Source organism: Merops nubicus, unplaced genomic scaffold (assembly GCF_000691845.1).
Source record: "Merops nubicus isolate BGI_N331 unplaced genomic scaffold, ASM69184v1 scaffold4513, whole genome shotgun sequence".
In the NCBI taxonomy this organism is placed as follows: domain Eukaryota; kingdom Metazoa; phylum Chordata; class Aves; order Coraciiformes; family Meropidae; genus Merops; species Merops nubicus.
The window spans coordinates 1,232-23,301 of record NW_008599441.1 but is presented as its reverse complement, the minus strand read 5'-3'; the positions used below and the strand labels follow the sequence as shown (position 1 = coordinate 23,301).

Here is a 22,070-nt window from a genome sequence, read left to right as displayed (position 1 = left end):
AGAAGGCGGCTCCAGGGAGACCTGGTGGCCTGCCAGGACTTCAAGGGGCCTGTCAGAAAGCTGGGGAAGGACTTGTTATCAGGGAGGATAGTGACAGGGCAAGGGGTGATGGTTTCAAACTGAATGAGGTGAGATTTACATTAGATATTAGGAAGAAATTCTGTACTGTGAGGGTGATGAGACACTGGAACAGGTTGCCCAGGGAAGCTGTGGATGCTCCATCCCTGGAAGTGTTCAAGGCCAGGCTGGATGGGGCTCAGAGCAACCTGGTCTAGGGGGAGGTGTCCCTGCCCATGGTAGAGGTTTCTTTAAGGACCCTCCAACCCAAACCATTCTGTGAGTCCTGTTTGGCTCAGTCAAAGTAAGACAAGTTTGCAGAAGGTGGCCATCATGAATATGGCTACTACAGTACATGGAAAACGTTGACACTTTCTGCAAGGGAATTACCTGCTTCCCCTCTCAAAAGAGCAGAGAGAGAGAGAAAGGACCAACAGCACAGCACGGAACCACAGAACGGTTTGAGTTGGAAGGGATCTTTCCAGGTCATCCAGTCCAACCCCCCAGCAGTGAGCAGGGACATCTGCAACTAGAGCAGGTTGCTCAGAGCCCCGGCCAACATCACCTGGAATGGTTCCAGGGATGGGGCAGCGACCTGTCTGAGCAACCTGAGCCAGTGTCTCACCACAACGTAAAAAATTTCTTCTTTACACCCACTCTAAATCTACACCCTTTTAGTTTAAAGCCATATCCATGGAGGCCATAAAGCTGCAGCCAGCCAAGCGACCTTCGGCTCACTTGTACCTAGGAAGTTCATGGATTTGGCCTCCCAGTAGCACGAAGTCACTGACAATCACTGCAGCAGTCATGAACCAGACTGAAGCATGTGGTAATTGACTAAAACCAGACATGTCACGGTTGCTTTTTATAGCTCCAATTAAGTGCCAGCCTAATTAATGGAAGTTAGTGTGCTAATTATAAGAGTCTGCGTTGAGTCAGACTCAAACAAATGTTGTGCAAGAAATGTCAGAGAATTTTTTTCAGACATCCAAGATAAATAATTACACTTATTTTTGTTACTTCTTAGCAACAGGAATGTTATACAACTGGACATCATTCCTGCAGCTGCAATCTAAAGTGTTTAAAACTGTACAATATAGACCAAATATTTGCTTAAAGACAATGCAATCTGTTCCATCAGTAGCAAATAATTTTGGAATCAAATTTTAAGTCTGCATTTGCCAGACCACTGAAAACAAAGCCTCATTCATGGAAGGTGGTCTCAACCACATCTCTTCCCAGCTCTGCAGTATTTTCTTGAACACCAACCCAGAATGACAACTGTCTCCAGCTCTTCCTTGGTTTGAAAAGCAGTGAAATTCCAGCATTTTAGAAAGTTAAATCAATGCTGAAACCAACAGGAAACTCAATGCATTCAGCTCTCTACAAACCCAGACAGACACAGCTAAAATGGTCTGCGTGGCTAACTTTTTTTTTTCAGAGATCCTCTAAAACTAGCAAAAGAAAAACCCAGTTGCAGGATTGCAGAGAATATCTGGAATAGACAGAACAGTAACAAAATCCATGATGGTTTAGAAGTCCAGGGGATGTGCTTGAGAAGAGGGTAATAGGATTAATTATGTTTCAACTAAATGTCTAGCTGTCAAACTTGGTTCACAGGCAGATGTCAGTATGAAAGGCTGAGATTAAGTTAGGCAGAAAAAGACAGGTCCTGGGCAGAGATGCTGAGCTGAAAGAGAACTAAGGAAGAACTTACCATGCTGGTCTCATGGATGAGACTGGTGGAGACGAAAATGAGAACAAAGCCAGGAATAAACTTAGAAGGAAAAAATGATTGAGGCTAGAAGGGACCTCAGGAGGTTGTTGGTCCAGGCATCTGTTCAAAGCAGGGTCAGCAAGAAGGACAGACCAGGTTGCTCCAGGCTGTACCTATCTGGGTCTTGAAAACCTCTGGTGAAGAGTGCAATGTCTTTCTCAGCAATCTTCCAATGCTTGACTGATTTTTAGCCAACTTTTCCCCCTATGTCTGCCTAGAACCTCCCTTGTTTCAACTTATCCCCATTGTCTCTTGTCCTTCACCATTGCAGAGTGGTCTTGTCTTTTTGGTAACCTCCTTGCAGGTCCTAGTAGGCTGCTATGAGGTTGCCCCTGAGCCTTTTACCCATTTGCAGGGAACTTCAAGAGAGGGTAAGACCAACAAGAAAAGAGAAACCTACTGAAGGCCTGATCAGAGAGAAGAAACAGAGGTAGGGAAGGCAAAGAATGAGGAGAACAGGTGTTCTGAGATTTAGGGAGGGGAGAGCCTTTTAGTAAAGAGCAGTTTTAGTTAAGCTCACGATGCAAAAGGCAGAACAGACAGCGCCTGGGATGAAATGTGGCACAAGGAAAATCGGTGCAAGACAATGACAAACTATTAGCAAGAGGGGCTGAAAGGAGAGAGCTTGGGGGAAGCGCAGACCAGCGAAAGGAGAAAATCGAGCCATAGAGCTGTGCTTCTTGGCAACAATTGGTTTTCGCTGTCTCCAGTATGCCTCTGAATCATCTTCAGCTGTCCAAGACCCTCCAGCCTAGTTCAGGTCCTGAAAAGGGACCATTATTGTCACCAGAGGATCACAGAGCAAGAAAATACCACAGGGACTTCACAGCAAACCAATGACATTTCAAACCAGTTATCAGGACACACACGGTCCTACAAGCTTCTACCACATATATTGGTTACTGACTCATCTGAAACTGAGAAGACTGAAGGGGAGAGCTGTATTACTGCATAAAGGCTTTTCTGGAGACCTTGAAGAGCCTATAGATTTACAGCAGCTGACAATGATTCAGACACTCTGAGCAGGCAGCCTAGATGTCATCACTGCAAAGATGAAGTACAATGGAATAGGAAATTGTGCCAACTAGGTCATTCCTGTTGCGCTGAGAGACAAGAACCTCTTTGACATTGCCTCCAACAACACGAACACACAGAACAGACAGCCCACAAAGGCAGGAACGCCCCTCTTCTCACTTCTCCTCAAAGGGAATAGGTTAAAACCTCACAAACTGTGTCTCCTATAATCAGCAATAGCACCAAGCAGCCTTGTGAGCTCCGGACAACACGCAGACACGGGCATGCAGATGACACCCAGTGGGCTGCAGATGAGCTCTCAGCAAGGACAGCAGAAGACTTGGCTCCAGACACACCTGGTAAGTCTTCTCCATACCTCCCCTGCCCAGACTTTTCCAAACCCAGCTCAGTTTGCTCATGAGCTCAGTAAAGCTGACAGCTAACTCCAAACAGACATGTCCACCTGGCTGACTTTGTTCCCTACCACATAAACTCCATGGACTAACTCCTCCTTGCCTCTCATACCTATCCCACTCCAGGATCTGTCTTTGCACTCCCACATCCCACCCACAGCAGGTCACAACAGGATATGGGCCAAGACTCGATGGGGAAAGGTCTCCCAAGTGTTTCTACCTTGGTCTCCTCCCACAGATTCTCAGGGATCAGTTGTTCCTGCAGCAAGTCAATGTTTTATATAAGCTAAAGGAAATTTTTGAAGAATAGATTCTTTTCTGGCCATGGAAAAAATTAGTCTGGATAAAACAGAGTAAATTTCACAGGATCAAATCCAAACCACTCATCTCTTTACTGTTTTGGCTGCTTATTTCCATTCTGGAGAAAGAAGGACTCCCACATTTTACTACTCCGAAAGCATCATCACAACACATTCACTTGCCAAGCAGCTCTGGTTACTATTATGTACTTAGGCTCTTTGGTCATGTAGGAGTCCTATTCACAGAGTAAGACCTGACTTGGTAACCACAGATAAAACCTTCACAGCATCACTATGGTGCTTCTGCATCTAGAAGAGCTTGATCTATTTTTGAAGACAGAAGGGATTTAATACCACTTGAGCTGTAGCCCTCAAAATATCAGTGTGCTCAAACAAAATAAAAAAGGAGCAGGTTCACAGAAGAGCTGTGCCCTGTTACGAGTCAACACAGCTTATCTAAATCTAGATGGCACTGGATCTATTTAAAAATGTCTGCAAGAACAACATGCTACTGTAAAATGGGACTATGAAGCTGTCATGTAAGGTACTGCATGCTGCAGAGCATTGATTTTTTGACCCATCCTTAGAGATCAAGGTGCACCTGAGCGGTATCAGTGGAAAAAACACTTAGCAGACAGGCCTTGTGTCTGCCCAGTTTAGCCTTCTGCTCCATCCCTGAGCAGGCTGTGTACTATTTAAAGCAAACAGACTGATGTAAGAGAGTGAGATTGTATTTCAAGTTAATCATTACAATCCATACTTTTTCTTTGGACTTATTTGATTTGTGGAATTACGTCTTTCAATAAAGGTCACAACGCATGATGGTCAATTAAGCCTCCAATGAACAAATGGATGTCATCTCATCTTCCTTCAGGGACACAAACCATCCACCACTGCCACAGCTAAACCTCTTCCTCATTAACTTTCCCCAGCTCATGTCTGAGATGACGCATCAGCCTTTGGTTGCCAAGTGACCTGTGCTTCAGTCACAGCAGCCAGGGCACAACATCCTGTCCAGCAGGAACCTTTAGCTGGAGTCCAGGTGGTCAGAGAGACAGTGTCTTCCAGCAGGCAGAAAACAGCTTTCTGAAGAAATGCACATCTCTTGATTTCCACACAAAACTTGCCCTTTGAACAATTCCACTGCAGCTATTCAGCAGCAGCCAATTAAACTGTGCTACAGCGATTAAATTAAAAAAAAAAAAAACAACCACCCATTGGTTCTCACCACTGGATATGAGGCATGGGCAGCAAATACAAGGCTATTAGAAAGACCTGTCAGAACACAAAAAGAATAGGCAGATCTTCCAAGCTCACTTTTTCTAAAGCTAGGATTTTATCCCTCTCACCTTCAGGAGCTTTGCACTAGACAGTAACAATTCACTTAAAAGTGATCTAATGTCACTGTAAGTGCAGGACAAACCCCCTTGGCAAGTGGTACTGCAGTGCTACTTGCCCGAGATCTGGCCTCTGATCAGCTTCATCAGCCATTCTGCTGCTGAGCAGTGATGTGGCTGAAGAACCACATCTGAGGAGAACCCACATTGGAATTGGTCATAAAACAGTGCCTTCAAGTAAGGGATTGTGCTGATTTGATTCCATCTGCTTAATGTACTAATTTAGCTAATTTGGTGTATATGAGGACAAAAATCCCTTAGTCAGAGAGAACTGTCTCTCTAACAGACTGACACCTTCACCCCTAACAATCTCAGTGAAATATTAAGAGCTTAAGGATATTTTTTAAAAATCAAAGTCAATATAAACTATTTGACTGTTATTACTTTAGTGGCTAGAATGAACTAAGACCACATTTAAGAATGATTTTTTTTTTTTTTTTAAAGAGGGACAACAGGGCCCAGGGTGCCCAGATTGGTATTAAGAGATTCATCCCTAGCAGGCTGGCTGGAGCTCTGAGTAAGCTGCACTAGTCGCAGATGTCCCTGCTCACTGCAGAGGCTTGCATTAGATGACCTGTAAAGGTCCCTTCCAGCCCAAACCATTCTATGATTCAATGCTATGATAAAGCATCACATGTGAAAGCCATGAAACAGAAAAAATGAGAAATGGCAGAAGGAAGAAACACAACAGGACGAGTGAGGGAGATAGAAAAATGAAACCTGGAGGAAAAAAGAAAAGATAAAAGAGGAAAATAATGTGATAGCTAAAATGAAAATTATTTTCTTGCTGAGACATGCCATATGTGAACAAGAACAAAAAGACACTTAAGGTACTAAGTTACCAGCAACAAAATACAGTCATTCCCATAAAGATTAAGTCTGCATCCAATATTCCCAATCTCATTCCTTCGTTGGAAAGAGATTCCAAGTATCTCCTTCCTCAAATACTTGGAAGGGGACTCACAAGTATTTAAAAATACTTCACAGATGAGAATTAAAAAGCAGTCTAATTTTCCCCTGCCTACACTGGTCTCTCACACCATCACCCAGCCACTGCTGCTCAATTCCTTCCTGACACGCGTGGATACCAATAGGGCAAAATCACCAACCAAGAATATTCCACAGATGAAGCCAAAAATGTCACATTTTGCTCACCCCGCCATCACTTCCAAATGGAGCTGGCCAGAAACTGTCAGGAAGGCAGGCACGTTGAAGAAATGGGTCTTTTCTGAAGATTCCCTTGCCTCATTTGATCTCTGGAAGTCAAAAAACGAGCAAGAAGTCAGACTATCAGTATCTGAATAAAAAGCACAGCTCCTGGCTTATTTGCCTTTTTCTTTGTCTTCAGAGATTCCATGAGATTCAAGCCCAACACTGCTGAGATGGAATCCAACAGTGTGGCAATTTGTGATAAAATGTTCCCCATCTTTGCTCAGGCTGCTAATGGGCTCTAACATCTGATCCAATAACACACACTAAGAAACCCACCCCACAAGATAAAGCATCCTTGGGAACTTCACTTTCTAGGGCTCTGATGCAAATAGTGTCTCTGTGCAGTGAAAGGATGTACTTTAAGTGAGAAACACCACAACTCCCACCTCTAACTTTAGTGACTGACAAGGAGATGGGTTGTGTGTGTCACAACAATTTGCAGAACATGTTTGTGAACTGTGGCACACACACCCCCAGAGTCACCCAGCAAAGGTCTTTCAGATATTTGCCAAGCTAACAGGGATTGTAAACTGAATCCTTGGCAATTAGTTATGAGGTGAATGGGAAGTAACTTGTTAAGATCACAGAATGGCTTAGGTTGGAAGGGACCCTAGAGATCACCTAATCAGCTTCAAAGAGTTTGTGGGCAGCACAGAGCTTGTACAAAGCCAAAAGAACATGTAGCTCTTCACTTCTCATCTCTTGCCTTTGGATGTGGCTATGTCAGGAGCTTTAAATTTCACTTGAAGAAAAGAATCATGAAACTTATGTGTTTAAACATCCATGAGATGAATTAGGTATGATATTGTAGAAAGGAAGGAAGTAACAATGTAAAATAAAGTGTCAGGAAGGACGTAATCACAGTTTTACAAGCAAGGCTGAGAACAAGAATGGTAGAAAAGCAGATTTTCTAGAGCTGCCTCTGATTTTTGGCTCCTCAGTAAAGTAATATGTATATAGCTAAGGGCTCTGTCTAACTAGGCCCTTAGGAGCAGGTGGAGAAACCATATCCCATGTTTCTAGGAAGTGCAGACACACAAAGTGAATCCCAATGGAACAGCTGTTGAAGAACATTTTGCCCAGCAACACACAAAAGACAGATGCCAGCCCACCAACTCGGACCCCAAATATAGGTATTGTTATTCACTCGTTCCTACCAAATGAATAGTGAGGGGGGAAGGGAAGAATCTCTATTGTTTGGAAGTTAGAAGCTTCACACAGCATTGCCTTCAAAATTTAATTCCAAGCCTGACGAGAAAATGGAGGAGAATTTTCCCTGTCAGGTGCACTGACTTTTCATAAAGACTTTTAAACCCAGTGTTATTTCCTTTTCATGGGCAAATGAATTTGTTTCCACTGCAAAAAGACAAACAGTAATCAGAAAAGGAAAAAAAAAAAAGAATGCAATATCCTCTGAAGCCTTGTTATTCAGTCTTCAAAAACCCCAGTACTGAAATAACACAGAATTGGAACCATCACAGCATATGCATTAGATAGGCACCAAAATATAAACTGCTTCATTTCAGGTTTTGCATAATTTTCCAGGTTACCAGATAATATTAGCATAAAAAAAGCTATGAGTAATGGAAAATTCAGCACGTTCAGTGTTTCATTATGAAAAGCACTCTAAAAAAAGAGTCCCATTAAAGCGATGGTATGTTTTTGTTTTTCAGTTTACAGGCACAGAAGAAAAACTAGAAGACCTCAGTGCTGAGCACTTTAAAAGTAATTTGAGCACAAGGATTATGCTTCACCAATTCCCTGGCAGACATCAAGCCAACCATAATCATATCACAGAATCATGGCATGGCCTGGGTTGGAAGGGACCTTAAAGATCACATAGCTCCAACCCCCCTGCCATGGGCAGGGACACCTCCCACAAGAGCAGGTTGCTCAAAGTCCCATCCAACTTGGCCTTGAACATTTCTAGGGATGGAGTGTCCACAGCTTCCCTGGGCAATCTCTTCCAGTGTCCCATCACCCTCATAGTAAAGTATTTCTTCCTTCTAACAGTGAGGAATCCTCATGGCAGAGAAAATCACCAGATCACCAGCAAGTCAAAGGAGGGGACCCCTCCCCTCTGCACAGCACTGGTGACTCTCCAAGATCACTGCATGAAGTTCCTCAGTACAAGGAGACGTGGACATACTGGAGTGAATCCAGTAAACAGCCACAAAGATGACTGGAGCATGTTTCATATGAGAGGCCGAGAAAGCTGGGACTGTTCAGTGTGAAGAAAAGGCATCAAGGGGATTTTAGCCTTGTGTATAAATACCTGATGGAAGGGGACAAAGAAGAAACCAGACTCATCTCAGCTGTGCTCACTGAGAGGATATGAGGCAATGGACACAGATTTTTAAAAAGATACACGAAATTTCATCTGAAAACAAGAATAAATTTTTTGTTTACTGTGAGAGTGTTCAAACACTAGACTAGGTCACCCAGAGAGGATGTGAAGTCTCCATTTAGGGAGATAATCATAACTCAGCAGGACAGAGTCCCGGGCGACTTGCTATAGGTGACCCTCTTTGAGCACAGTGAGATGGATTAGAGCATCTCTAGAGGTCACAACTGTGATTTAAAAAAAAAACATGGGGATAAATGAGATTTTTTTTCTAGCATTTTCTATATTTTAGTGTCATCCCTAAGCCCTGGAGGAATCAAAGATTCAGAAGAAAGACAGAAAGAAACTTCGAAGCTAAGCTGAAGTTTGGCTGATCTATGTTCACTCCCAAACAAGTACTTTCCTCTGAGGTAAGTTTGAAATGCCCATTTTTCGAAGTTCCTAGGAGTAAGGGTAAGTGTTACTAGCTCAGCTAAGAATGTCACTGCCTCCAGCCACCCTACTCTCCAACTTGCCTTGTCACAGGGAGGTTGCTAAGCTCAGGCTTGTTTGTCAGCCTTTGATATTCTACAACCTGCTATTTTTTCCTCAATGAGTTGGAAAGCGTTGCTTTTGTTCTCAAAAAGCTCTGCTACTCATTGCAAAGATAAAACAGAGACTGCCAAAGACCTCAGATCACAAGGGAGTTTTATCTCTTCACAGCATCACACTAAAGAAAAAGAGCAAGCTTGCCTTGCTCCTTGGAGATCAAAGAAAATAGACAGTTTGTGGCTGTAACCCCAAGACTGCTTCCTTTGTTTCATAGGTTTTGCATTCTAAAAAACCAAATTGCATCTTTGGGTTTTGTTGAAGTATGCTCCTATTGTTTTCTTCAAATAAACCCAGAGTATTTGCCCCAAAACAGTCAGGATATTAATATAACATACAAACGCCCACACAGCACAGCCACAGAGCCACGGCCAGAACGCCACAGAGAACAGCCACACACCACTCCAATTTCTCCTACTTGCAAACTTAGGTTCAGCAACGTTCCTGGTCCCACCAGTGAAAAATCCCACCTAATCCTGTAGGATGCAACTTCCAAAAAAGTAGAAAGAGACAGACTGAAAGTAGGAAAAGAACAGAAGAGATCAGCCATGCAATCTCAACACCTCCCCCCAAATCCACAAACAGGATACAGCTGTCTTCAGGAGCTGAGGCTTGGTTTATTTATAAGGACTTTGTGTCATTTTTCATTCTCCAAATCAGATGTAATCTCAAGGAGGGAAAGGGGAGAAAGACACAACAGTAAGTGACTGGAGGACGAGTGTGAGAAGTCTCAGCTGGACTTAAAAAACCTGCAGCCAGTCTGAGAGGCCAGAGAGAGGTCCTGAGATGCGTGTCTGCACTGTGAGCAGCTCCTGGACAGCTTCCAACGGAAGGTGAAGGGGGATCATGGCAATATTTAGAGACAATTTTACTCCCCCATCACCATCTGATTGCCTGTCGCCCACTTCCTCTTGCTCATTTTGAGACACAAACTCGATGAATGGGTGTTGTGGGTGTCAAGCCCCTTGCTAGGCAGGGAAAAGGAAATGTCTCCCATCTCCTTCCCAAGGGACCCCTTCAGCAAGGGGTACCCTGGAACTGGCCACATTTCATGTGTGCAAACATCAGCTAACCCACTAGAGGTGGTTCCTCCAGTTCATACATTCACACACAGGATCAGGCCAATGTTTTCAAGTGCCTGTGCCCAAGATTTATCCCCAGCCTTTTAGATCAAGCTTGCTGCTACATTATTAACAACCACAGCCACTGGTAGAAGACCAGTAATAAATAGTGGGTGATGCCACCCCTTCACTGCTGACACTGAGTGACACTGCTTTTCCTGTCCATGACGATCAAAATAAAGCAACAATACTGTGGTGCTTTTATTTCCATTTGATGGGACATTTCTCACATTTTCCAGCCCCAAAATACCTACTTGATAAAAGATCAGGGGGAAATAATGTGTTTGCTTTCAAGTCCTCTCCATTCCCTAGTTGAAAACTACCCAAATTACAACAGAGAAAGAAGGAGGAGGAATCTGCATGAATGTCTTGGTGTCTCAGAGTAAAGGTGCTTTATAAACATACCAGAACTCCATGTCAACATCAAAGGCATTTCATTCTCATTCTAAATACGAGAATAACTAGATTTAGTACCTGTTTTGTTTCCATCTCCTCAAATGTCTAATGATTTAATTTAAAATTATTCCCTTTGATGTCAGTCTTGTATTAACTTTTACTTGAGGCAGCTAGCTTCAGGAGAGTACAAACCACTGGATTGTGTCTTTCACTCTATGAAGCCAAATGCATGAAGGATCAGAGAAGACTTGAAGAGCTCATAGAAATCACTGCTGTGGCTCTAGCCCAGGCCCACAGCACCACACTGCTGAAGCTTCACAGCACCATATCTTCAATCTAGATTTGCCCTCTGTGATGTCCCACTATAAACATCACTGGGTTTTCCCTTTTAGCCAACGACTGCAAAATTCATCGCTTCCAAGAAGTCCTCTTTGCCGTTCCAGTCCTAACCCTTATCAGCTGGACTTACACTGGGCAACAGCAGCTGGTTCTGCTGAGACAAACATCTCACAAACATGGATTGGGATTACAGGCAGAGGTGAACCAGACAAAAACAAGGAGAAACTGGAAGAGCTAGAAAATGCAAGAGCAAGCCCTGGCTCAGCTCAGTTCCTCAGATCCCTGCTGAGCACCTCTCCGAAGTCCCAGTCTCCCAGACTGTGACACCAGACAGACACTGTGCCATGTTTAGCTGCCATTCTCCCCAGCAGATCCCAGCTCTCCCTGGTGCTGTCGAGGTTATTTTTGAGCCATACCAAAGGAGTGGTCTGAGTTAGTTTCTGGACATTTAGCAGCAAGCACATAGTTCTGTCAGAGCCATGAAGTTAGAATGATAGAATCATTAAGGTTGGAAAAGACCTCCAAGAGCATCAAGTCCAACCATCAACCCAACACTACCATGACCATTAAACCCTGTCCCCAAGTACCATGTCTACACATTTTTCGAGCCCCTCCAGGGCTGGAGTATATTCCAGGAATAGCCTGATCCAGACCCTGAGCCCAGTCAAACACCACCTAGATGGGTGTGGGAAGACACAAGCCTGACAGAGAGGACACAATACCTCTGCTGGAGCCAACAGGTAGAGTGCTCCTTACATGAAGAGCGAGGTGCCCAGGTGGGAATAAAGTCACGGGCAATACAAGATACATGTGAGATCAACTTTAAAGAGCTGTGAATTACAACAGAGCTGCTGTGCTCTGTAACTCACTGCATGCCGAGTTCTTTTGGAAGGCTGCAGCTGAGCAGCAGGGGAAGTGGCTGTCCAGGGCCTCATCACACTGTCTGGAGCATCCAGGGCCAGAAAGTCTCTTCAGAATGCAGAGGAGCCTCCACTTTTTCTCCACAGCAGCTGAGGAGAGTCAAACAAGGAAACGTTCCAGGGAGCCAAGTGGAAAAGACAGAGCAAGAGACCCAGAAAGCAGGGAGCGTTCAACACTGCAGACAGAGTGGGAGGCTACTGAAAATAGCAGGGAACAGACACGCAGCCAGGTCACAGAGACAAAGGAGAGGCAGATTTCCTAGGAAGCCACCCCAGAAGGGAACTGGGTAAAGTTTCTTGGAACATACAAAGCTGCTAAGAATTTTAGACTTCAGAAGAAAAGGAAAGAGCATGGAAAGTATCTGCCCTGACATGCTAAAACTGCTGGTGCAGAGGACTTATTCTGAGATTAAAATAAAAAGGCCTGTCCCACCCTGCTGATCTGTGTTCCCCCAATTTCAAGGACTACTTCATCCTACTTTGCATTCTACTAAAAACTCATCTTCTATTATTCAAAGCTCTTTTGGTGTTTCCAGTAAATTTACTTTAAAGAAGGCAGCACAAGCAAGATGCTTCCTCCCTCCAGGGTTCCACCACAGGTAGACAGAAATCCCCAAGTTGGTGTTGATGTTCTCCACATGGGTTAGGGTCTGCCTGGCTGTTTTCACATTTCTGGCAGTTTCTCTTCAAACCTGCACTTTTCAGGTGGAGAAAATCTCGACTGCAAAAGATATCTCTGGAGTTATTACCATCTTATGCTGTATTTATTTTTAAAAATAATCTCCTCTGCTTACTGCCCTCTTTTTACTGTTACAGTACTTCATTTTAAAAATATTTAGCTGAACTGATCTGCCCAGCAGAGAGGGAAGGGATTCTCCCCCATCCCAAGTCCTAGTATGAGAACTCCCAGCCAAAGCTATGTACAGACTAATCAGTACACCCACAATCAAACAAAGATAATGAGGAAGCTCAACATATAAACACACACAAATCCTACAGGATTAAGAGGTCTAGGAATCAAAGACCAGATGCCTTCAAAATGCCTTTTCCTTCTAACTCAAGATACTTTTTTCCCCACCTCTTCAAATCTAAAGTTAAACCAGATTCCTGCTCTCTTCATTTTCCAAATTTCCAAAGAATGCATAGGCCTAAGTAGCCATCAAACATTAGTCAAAAGGATTAAAGCTGTGCCAGTCAGAAGACAGCTATTAAAAGGCAATGGTTCACAGTGGGTGCAAAGGAGCCTCTATTTGGCTCCTAAAGGCTACTCAACCAGTTTTCAACCTACTCCACCTGGAGCAGGACAGCTAAACTGGGGAGATTATCAGTTTTATATGCCCAAAGGAGCATTTTTAAATTTTTAAATTTTTTTTAAAGAAAAGGCAGAAAAAGCAATCTGTAAGCAACAGGTGTATTGTAACTACTACCAATCCAGGAGCACTAAGACACCAATTTGTGTTCTGGTCACAACTGGAAGATGGGCATTTGAACTTTAAGTACAGGATTCAAACACTTTTTAAATTAAAGAATCCAATTTGCTGGTTGCTTTCACTGATTCCCATCACCATAATTCTTGGCTACTGCTCAAATATGAGAGGAACAGGAATTTATTCTCTCCCTTGGCCTGTGCAAGCAGTGAACTAAAGGCTGGTTTAAAAAGTGACTGAATACAGCAGACGGGGAATGTCTCGATGGTTGGTTTGATTAAAAGCTTATAAAGATCCTGGGCTTTGCTGCAAACACCACACCCTTATTTCTATGTCTGACACATCTCTGTCATCCTTATTTTTATGTCTGACAGCCTCAAATGCATGGTCCAAGGCAGGCTTAATCTGCCCCAGATTTCCACTGTCAAGAAACTGTGTCACTGCTCCAGTGGAGTGGTCACAGCAGGAGGGCAAGTACTCTTGGATCTCTGCTAGCCAAGACCAACCCTGAACAGAGCTTTGCAGAGACAACACCAAGTCCTAAATCACGCCAGACAATGCAGTACTCAAAGAAGAAATAGGAAATCAGGGAGAACTTCCCACAAAATGGGTTTCGAAGCTTGCTCTTTGTGGCACAGACCGTTTAATGGGATCTGACTCACCTTTCAAGCACATTTCTCCAAGAGAGGTATTATTTACACCTAAGCAATCACACTGGGGAGAGAGCAAGACATTTGCCTTCAACTATGCATTTAGTTAGGATGCAGTTTACACAAACTTCAGACTCACACTTTAGCACCTCAGTCACCATTTGCATCAGTGCTTCTGTTACTGCTCACCACCTACGCCCTAGTCCTGCATCCTCCACAGCTTTCAAGTGGATACAATTTGTACCAAAGACGTAATACTCTGTACAGCTGCAAACTGTATAATGTTCTCATCATTAAGTGTCACTTGTTTTCACATCTTAATTTGCATGCAACAGCCTGGAACGAACCTTTGGTACCATTAAGGCATCTCAATTAAACAGGAACAATTTAGTTTAGCTAATCAACTCTATTGTTCCAGCAAGCAAAAAGCTGAGCCATGTGTACTGGTCTGGAAGGGAAGCACCAGTCGTGCAGGTTATCCTGATCCTGAGACTCTGATGAACCAGCACATGGAGGCTTTTCCTCCTGAAGGTGTGCAGAGACCAGAAGACATGATCCTGCAGCAAGCAACTGCTACCTCAACCATTTTTCTTTTGCTTACAGAGGATTCACCAGCAAGGCTCAAGACAATAAACAAAGTGGCAATAGATCTAACTGTTTGAGAGAGAATTGTGAATTTCAAATACAGAAGTGCAAAAGGCAGATGGAATTTCTTACGATTTATGGATGTGGGGGTTAAGAATCATGAGAAATCCGTGGGTAAGTTCTTAGCAGTTACAGCTGTATTTAAGTTTCATAGGAGGTTTTGACCCACAGTGTGAAGTACTTCATAATAATGACAGACTGTGGCAGTCATTTGGTGGATGGATGGGGAGACCCAGCAATACTGGGGGAGAATTCTGACATACAACAGGAGTAACTTGTAGGGAGGGAATACCTACACAGGCGAGGAGGAGTTTTAGGTATTGCTGACTTGCATGGTGAATTATATTCTTCATTCCAAAGCTAAGAAATATTTGCATGTAGTAGGCCACCCTGAATCTCTCATCCCACCTCTTGGGCTCTTATGATGACAACTTTCTGTTTATTAAAATGTTCCACCTCCCTCTGTTGTTCTTTGCAAACTTTTCCATAGCAAAACCTCATTGGTACAGAAGGTGCTGATTAATGCACAAAACAGCAATTAAAAAAAGAAGTAATGCATCTGTTTAACTCTGTCTAAATTATTAGTTGAAGCAAAGGGCTGCTATATTAAAAAAATAATCACCGAAGTACATAAAGGAAAGGTTTTGTGAAGACAAATACTTCCTCTAGCCTTCAATGACTCCAGACTTGCTCTGCAAGCAAAAATCAAAACAAACTTTACACAACCCAACTCACCTCAATTTGGAAGAGTTCTCCAGCACCTTCACAGTCATTTGATGTAATTATGGGGGTATGAATATGCACGTAACCATTATCCTGGAACAGACAGAATATTAAAGTTAACTAGCTGAAGATACCAAATGCTAACTCCAGGGGTGACATCAACCAGCACACATCAGAGCTCATCTATTAGTCCCCAGCCAGCACATGCTCTCTTTTAGGCAACTTCTGCCTTACGTGGACAAAGACAGAGGACTAACCAAATGCGAGCAAGATTTACAAATCAATGGTTACTACTCATGTTTATTCCTCCACATTTCATAAATAAATGAGATTTATGCCATTGCTGCAGGTTTTTGCAACTACCCATCTCTACACCATTCCCCTTTTTTCTCACCTCCGATATTTATATAATTTTGGACATTTTCAATCAAATTCACTCCTATGGCCTCAATACTATATTTTTTTTCCAGTATTTTGGAAGCTGGTGGTTAGGCAGAGGACACTCTCTCAGTGTTCATCACTAAGAGAAACGATCAAGTGTTAGATGACAGAAATCACAGACTCCATGGGAAAGAAGCCTTAAAAACACTCAACCACCATGAAAATATCTGTCCTACCTCACATCATCTAGATACCAAAGTCAAACTGATTTTATGAGACATACGACCCTGGCTTGGCCATGTTCTGGGTACGTGGAGGATTCCATGTAATCGTTGATAGATCCATCAGAGGCTTCCGAAGCCAGGAAGGCTGGATGAAGAAAGAGCTCCTGTTCTCTGAGTTTCTTTGCAGTGCAGCCATAGGCTGCTAAACCAGCTGCAGCCCAATTTTCAGGGGATGGGTACATTAAGCAGACCTCAGACAACCACATCCGGCATGTTAGAGGAAAACCCAGGAACAGAAGTCTACTGTCACCTTCCTCACATAGTCTCACTACAGAGCTCACTGGTGGAGCACAGAGATCATGGCAAGGCAAACAATAACCTGGAACGAGCTGATTCCAGCTCTAACAAAGGACTCCATTTCTCTTGCATCACTAATATCTAGCAGAAAGGGAACTTCTTCAAAATCAGGGTGTGCCCTTATTACCATGATACAGGCATTGATGTAGCATAACCCATTGTCTATTTATGCATAACACTAATGAAAAAGAGATTAAAAAAAGCATATTTTCCTAAAAGCTTAGTCTTGCAGCTTTTACCAGAATAACATAAATCTACCATTCACATGAGAGGTCCTGCTCCTTACCACCAGCCAAGTTCAAAGGTGAAGAAGACAGGAGCAGTGTCTGCTGTCCATCCTGGGAATCAAACTAGAATTAGTCTGGGCCAAAGAGCTCGCATGGACACGCAGCAAGTTTTGTGGGAGTACCATAACACAAACAAGAGGGAGCAGAGTCCCTGCAGGCAGCTCTAGGCTATCTTGGCTTGCCAAACACCTGGCAGGAGCTCCTCACCAAGATCCAGTTCCTACACAAAAAGAAGTTCTGGAGCCAAAACTACTTACTTTGCCCAGAGAATCATAGAATGCTTTGGGTTGGAAGGGACCTTTAAAGGTCATCCAGTCCAACCCCCTTGCAGGGAGCAGGGACATTTGTAACTAGAGCAGGTTGCTCAGAGCCCCATCAAGCCTGACCTTGAATATCTCCAGGGATGGGGCCTCCACCACCTCTCTCTGTTCCGGTCTTTTATCATCTTCATAGTAATGAACTTCTTCCTAATGCCTAATCTGAATGTACCCTGCTCTAGTTTAAAATCATTGCCCCTCATCCTGTCACTACTTTCCCTTGTAACGAGTCCTTGCCCAGCTTTCCTGTAAGCCCCTCCAGGTACTGGAAGCCTGCCAGAAGGTCTCCCTGGAGCATTCTCTTCTCCATGCTGAACAACCTCAGCTCTCTCAGCCGGGCGTCCTAGGAGAACTGCTCCAGCCCTCTGATCATTTTTGTGGCCTCATCCAGACACACTCTAACAGGTCCATGTCTCTCCCATGTTGAGGGCTCCAGAGCTGGAAGGTAGTTTAAGCCTATGAATACAAAACGCAGGTCTCTGCCACAATTCCATATATAGCCCAGAGACTACTTGCTTTGCCCAGGGAACCAGGGAATCATAGAACGGTTTGCGTTGAAGGGACCTTCCAAGGTCATCCAGTCCAACCCCCCTGCAGGGAGCAGGGACATCTGCAACTAGAGCAGGTTGCTCGGAGCTGGCAACCTCACCTGGAACGGTTCCAGGGATGGGGCAGCAACCACCTCTCTGGGCAACCTGGGTCAGTGTTTCACTACCCTGAGTGTAAAAATTTCTTCCTTCTATCTAGCACAGACCTCTCCCTTTTTGTTTAAAACCATCACCCCTTGTCCTGTTGCTACAGGGCATGCTAAAAAGACTGTCCCCATCTTTCTTCAAGGCCCTTTTTAAGCACTGAGAGGACAGAAGGTCTCCCCAGCTGGAGCCTTCTCCTCTGTAGGCTGCCCAAGCCCAACTCTCTCCTGCTGGGCTCCCAGCAGAGGGGTTCCCCCCTCGGCTCATTGCTGGGGCTCCTCTGGCCCCGCTCCAGCAGGTCCCTGTCTCTGCTGTGCTGAGGTCTCCAGAGCTGCCCCAGCACTGCAGGGCAGAGGGGCAGGATCCCCTTCCTGCCCTTCTGGCCACTTTGGGTGTGTATTCAAAAAGCCCTCAATTCTCTTTCATCATTAAGCTCTTTAAATCTTCACACAGTGAATACACTCAGATTATACTTTCTACTTATTAACATGTTCTGACATTGTCAATTTGGAAATTGCAATATTCCTGGGATGATGAAAGTGGCAATTTAAAAAGACCGCTCTCCTTCCATCAGAAATGGAGTAACCACAGATGCTTCTAGTGCCAGGGGAGTTGTGACATAAGCATTTGCAAATATCAGGTCTGGGGCCAAATCTTCCTTTTCCCTTTAAAAATAACTTTAGCTGCTGCTGCTAAATTAACAACACTAATTTTTACCGCTTTGTTCTTGAGCATTTTAAACAGGAAGTTCTGTCAGAGTCTGAGCTGGAGTTAATTTGGAGAAGTAAAGCCTCTGTCAGAATAAGACACTTTCTATCTCGGCTGGCTTCCTAGCCCATCTTTGGAATTACAAATGGTTGCAGGCATTGCCACCTAGTGGCCCGACACCAGCAAAGACCGATTTCCAACAAAGCTGGGTCCTGTCTTACCAGCAGGAACCATGTTGACACCACCAGCAGCTTTACCTGACACAGTACTGCTATTAGGCTCTTAAAAAAAAATAACCCCTTCTAAATACCGTGTGATTTGATAAAGATAACTCCCAGAGCGGGCAAACTTTCTTTTGCCACTGCAGGTGACAAAGAGCTGCATATCTGGAAACTCAATTTTAACAGTTCTGACCTGTTCTTTGGACCATACTAATTACTACACAGGAATTTTGTAATCAGAATGCTCTGAATGTGATTCTACTCAAGCTCAGGACAGTTTACTGAAACTAAACCATGTTTACCTCAACAAACAGCTTTAAAAGAAAGGGCTCAGCTGCACTAAAGGACCCACCACCTCTCCTTATCTACTCACACACAGAGCTGCACAGCCTCTCTCTGGCATCTGGAATTGGAGTGAGTCCACTGCCCACAGCTGAAGAGTGACACGGTCACAAAATGCAGGTGCCTCTCACCCATCATCAGTTTGAAATGCACCAGACCAGGAGTGTCCCACTCTCAGCTAACAGCATCCATTGAGGCTTGTAACACAGCTGTAGGAAGGTAAGGACTGAGAAGAACATGAAGCTCTGCATCATTTTGTTGGGAGCTTTCCTGCATCATAAGTTTTTCCATGTGGGAGGAGGTTTCTGTCCCAGGACCATAAGGTCACTGCTGGGGATGGGTTAAACAGCTCCACATTATGTTGTATTCCACAGGCCACCCATGCTCGCAGGCAGCTACAATGCAACTTGGTGAAAGGGATACAAAAACTAACAGGAAATGGGTGGAAAGATGCTAACAAGACCACAGATGTGCAAACCTGACCATAAGCTACAGTCTGGTGAAGGCCTCAGCCAGGCTCATGCCTGGTAAGAAAGTCCCCGCATCTAAAATCCACACCCTGCAGTCAAGATGTCACCCTCCTGTCCTCCTAACATCCTCCTGGATGCCAAACCCGGGGAGTGCTTTCCCCCTGAAGCTCAGGGCAGCAGGACTACCTGGAAGAAGGAGTGTATGGCAGCGGTGGCTTCGCTGCGGATCCTGAGGAGGGCGCCCAGGGCACTGGTTCTGCAGCGCAGGTGGGGGAGCTGCCGCACGTACTCCAGCGGGTGCCGCCGCCGCAGCTTCAGCGGGAACGACTGCAAGCAGGGGAGAAAACCGAGGATGAGCACCTGGAGCCAATGGAGCTTTTCTACACTGCACTGCAATGCAGTTTTTCTCCTACTCAGGGAGTACCATCTCTCCCTAGGAGACCTCAATCATTACAGAGAGAGAGAGATACTTTTGCCTGTCTTTTCTCGTTACTTTGTGGATTTTACAATACTTAGAGCAGAGCAAGAGCCACAAACACAAGAGAAGGTAGCAGTGCTCTGCTCGACCTTTTGGATGCTGAGCTCCCCTGAAATCCAGCTGCTCATCTCCCTGCTGCAGCAGAGAGCTGGTTCCAAACGTGCCCACAGCAGATACGGTTCTTCCACCCGCACAATCCAGAGTGTTTTGCCAGCCCCACTGCTCCTCCAACTTGTGTCCCCAAGGGACACACCAGGTAAACCACCTGTGGCACAGGAAAGTGCTTCAGGGTGGCACAGATGCACACTCCTAACTGCCAGTAGGTGCAAGTTTCCCTGTGGAAGCAGCTCTGCCCCAGAAGAAAGCTGCCATGGTGATCCCGTGCTCCTACTTTGACTTATCCTACAGGCTCCACTGACAGATCCAAGCCTGTAGGACCACTCAACGTGAGTACAGTCTGGAGCACACTTTGCCAGATAGTTGGACTTCTTGAAACTCATTTCCAAAGCAGTCCTACCAGCTGGACTCCTGCTGCAGCGACATACCCAAGTATCACAAGCTCCCACCACACGGATGGTTTCTGCTTGCAGCTCCATGTTTTGCTTCTGATGAGGACTTTTGACCAGTTTTCCTTGTACTTCCACCGCACTTCCAAAAGTCAGGTCTCTAAGAAACCAAGAAAAAGCAACATCTTAACTAAGCACCGACACAAAGTCAACTACATTCAGAAAAGAGATTCCTGCTCATTTAGCTGGACCACTTGAGCTCACAAGAGATACTCAAACTGATGAAATGAAAAATTATTAAATTCATAGGTGGCAATGTGAAATGATTCCCAAAGTTACAGATGAATTTAGGACAAGGTAGGAATGTTAGACAAGTGAGGGGAAAAGAGATGGGCTTTTATTAGAAGGTGCTCATGGTGGGGACAAACCAGGCTTATAGAAAAAGAACAAGTAACCACAAGGCCTCAGGTAAGTGGAGACAGAGTAATTGGAGACTCTCCATCCTAAAAACACATCCAGCGACCCCAGACCGCAGCTGGGCCCTCCCCGTGGTCAGCTGCCAGCTGCTGGGGAGCCACTGGAGCAGGAACAGAGACCCCAGGAGATACCTCCAACAGATATCTCCTCAACAGAGATATTTCTCCAGGCATCTCAAAGTGACCTACCTGCTCTCCAGGCTGGGATCAGCAACCACCTGGAGGCTCTCCAGAGAACTCCCATCGTTTATATGCAGGAACAAAACTTCTTTCTGGGATCGGACAGAGCGGACCCAGCCCTAGAGGTAAGAGAAGAAGAAATCTGTTACAGTGGAGCACGGACTTTGTGTAGTCATGCTCTTCTTCCAGCTGAGCTGGACATGCTACCTCAAGCCTACTGGAAATTCTTACTGAAATCAAATGAAATTTTCCTTTAGGGGCAATATAAAAAAAAATAGTCATTTTTTTTAAAAAGCCAGGGTCAATTTTTTTCTACTGACTTCAAAGCAAAGAGAAACAAATCCTTAGGCAGAGACATCAACTCTCCTCCTGAGCACAGCTGGGATACCCAAGATGTACCTGCATCTCTGGGATCACCTGTAGGAAGGTTCCAACTGGAATTTAATCACGAGTTGTTTACATGCCCTGGGCCACCGGAATGCTAGAATAATGATGCTGCAGCCAATAGATTCAGGCCAAACAATGCATATGCAGGCAAAACAAAAATTGAAATGAATGCCTTGGATGTTTCTCTTTACACCTTAAAAATCAAGACTGCTACACCATCCCCATGGAAAAAAAGAATATTAGGGAAAAACAATCTATGAGCTTTCTTGTCCAGTTTGACTGAGAGAATGAAACACAGCAGTTCTTCGTAACAGCAGACCAGCAGAACTGAGCATGTACATGTCAGGATCATGTCTTGAGTTTTCCTATGTGAAACAAAATTGAACTTCTTTCGAAGGGAAATGTGAAGTCAATACCAAGGCACCAAGCAAAAGTAATAGCATTCAAAACAGAACTCCCTTAGGTGCCCCTCAGCTCACAAGAGTCGAGACAAAGCTGCTTTTAAAACCAAAACTATTTTCTGGGGAGCTTCCAGTTCATCCTATATTAACAGTGTAGAGAACAACTGAAACCAGCGCTGATCACATAGCCAAACTGCCTCTTCTCCAAACAGCTTCAGCTTTTGCTGGACTGGAAGTGGCCAAGAAGTTCGAGTGACTTCAAACTGCACAAGTGCTTTGTACCAGGCTAACCAATACAAATCTAGCTACTTCTGTTGTCTA

The 22,070-nt window shown here is 44.4% G+C and overlaps 1 protein-coding gene across 1 annotated transcript in view; it reads right to left on the bottom strand.

Moving 5' to 3' along the window:
• Positions 1-21,080, bottom strand: part of NARS2 (asparaginyl-tRNA synthetase 2, mitochondrial (putative)) — a gene marked incomplete at its 5' end in the record, with an annotated part of 51,503 nt that extends 30,423 nt beyond the window's left edge. The window contains 5 exons of the mRNA XM_008937373.1: positions 6,113-6,213; positions 15,335-15,415; positions 19,508-19,648; positions 20,345-20,465; positions 20,971-21,080. Coding sequence (XP_008935621.1) covers positions 6,113-6,213; positions 15,335-15,415; positions 19,508-19,648; positions 20,345-20,465; positions 20,971-21,080 — 554 coding nt within the window. The remainder of the gene's footprint in view (positions 1-6,112; positions 6,214-15,334; positions 15,416-19,507; positions 19,649-20,344; positions 20,466-20,970) is intronic.
• Between the last annotated feature and the right edge of the window lie 990 nt (positions 21,081-22,070).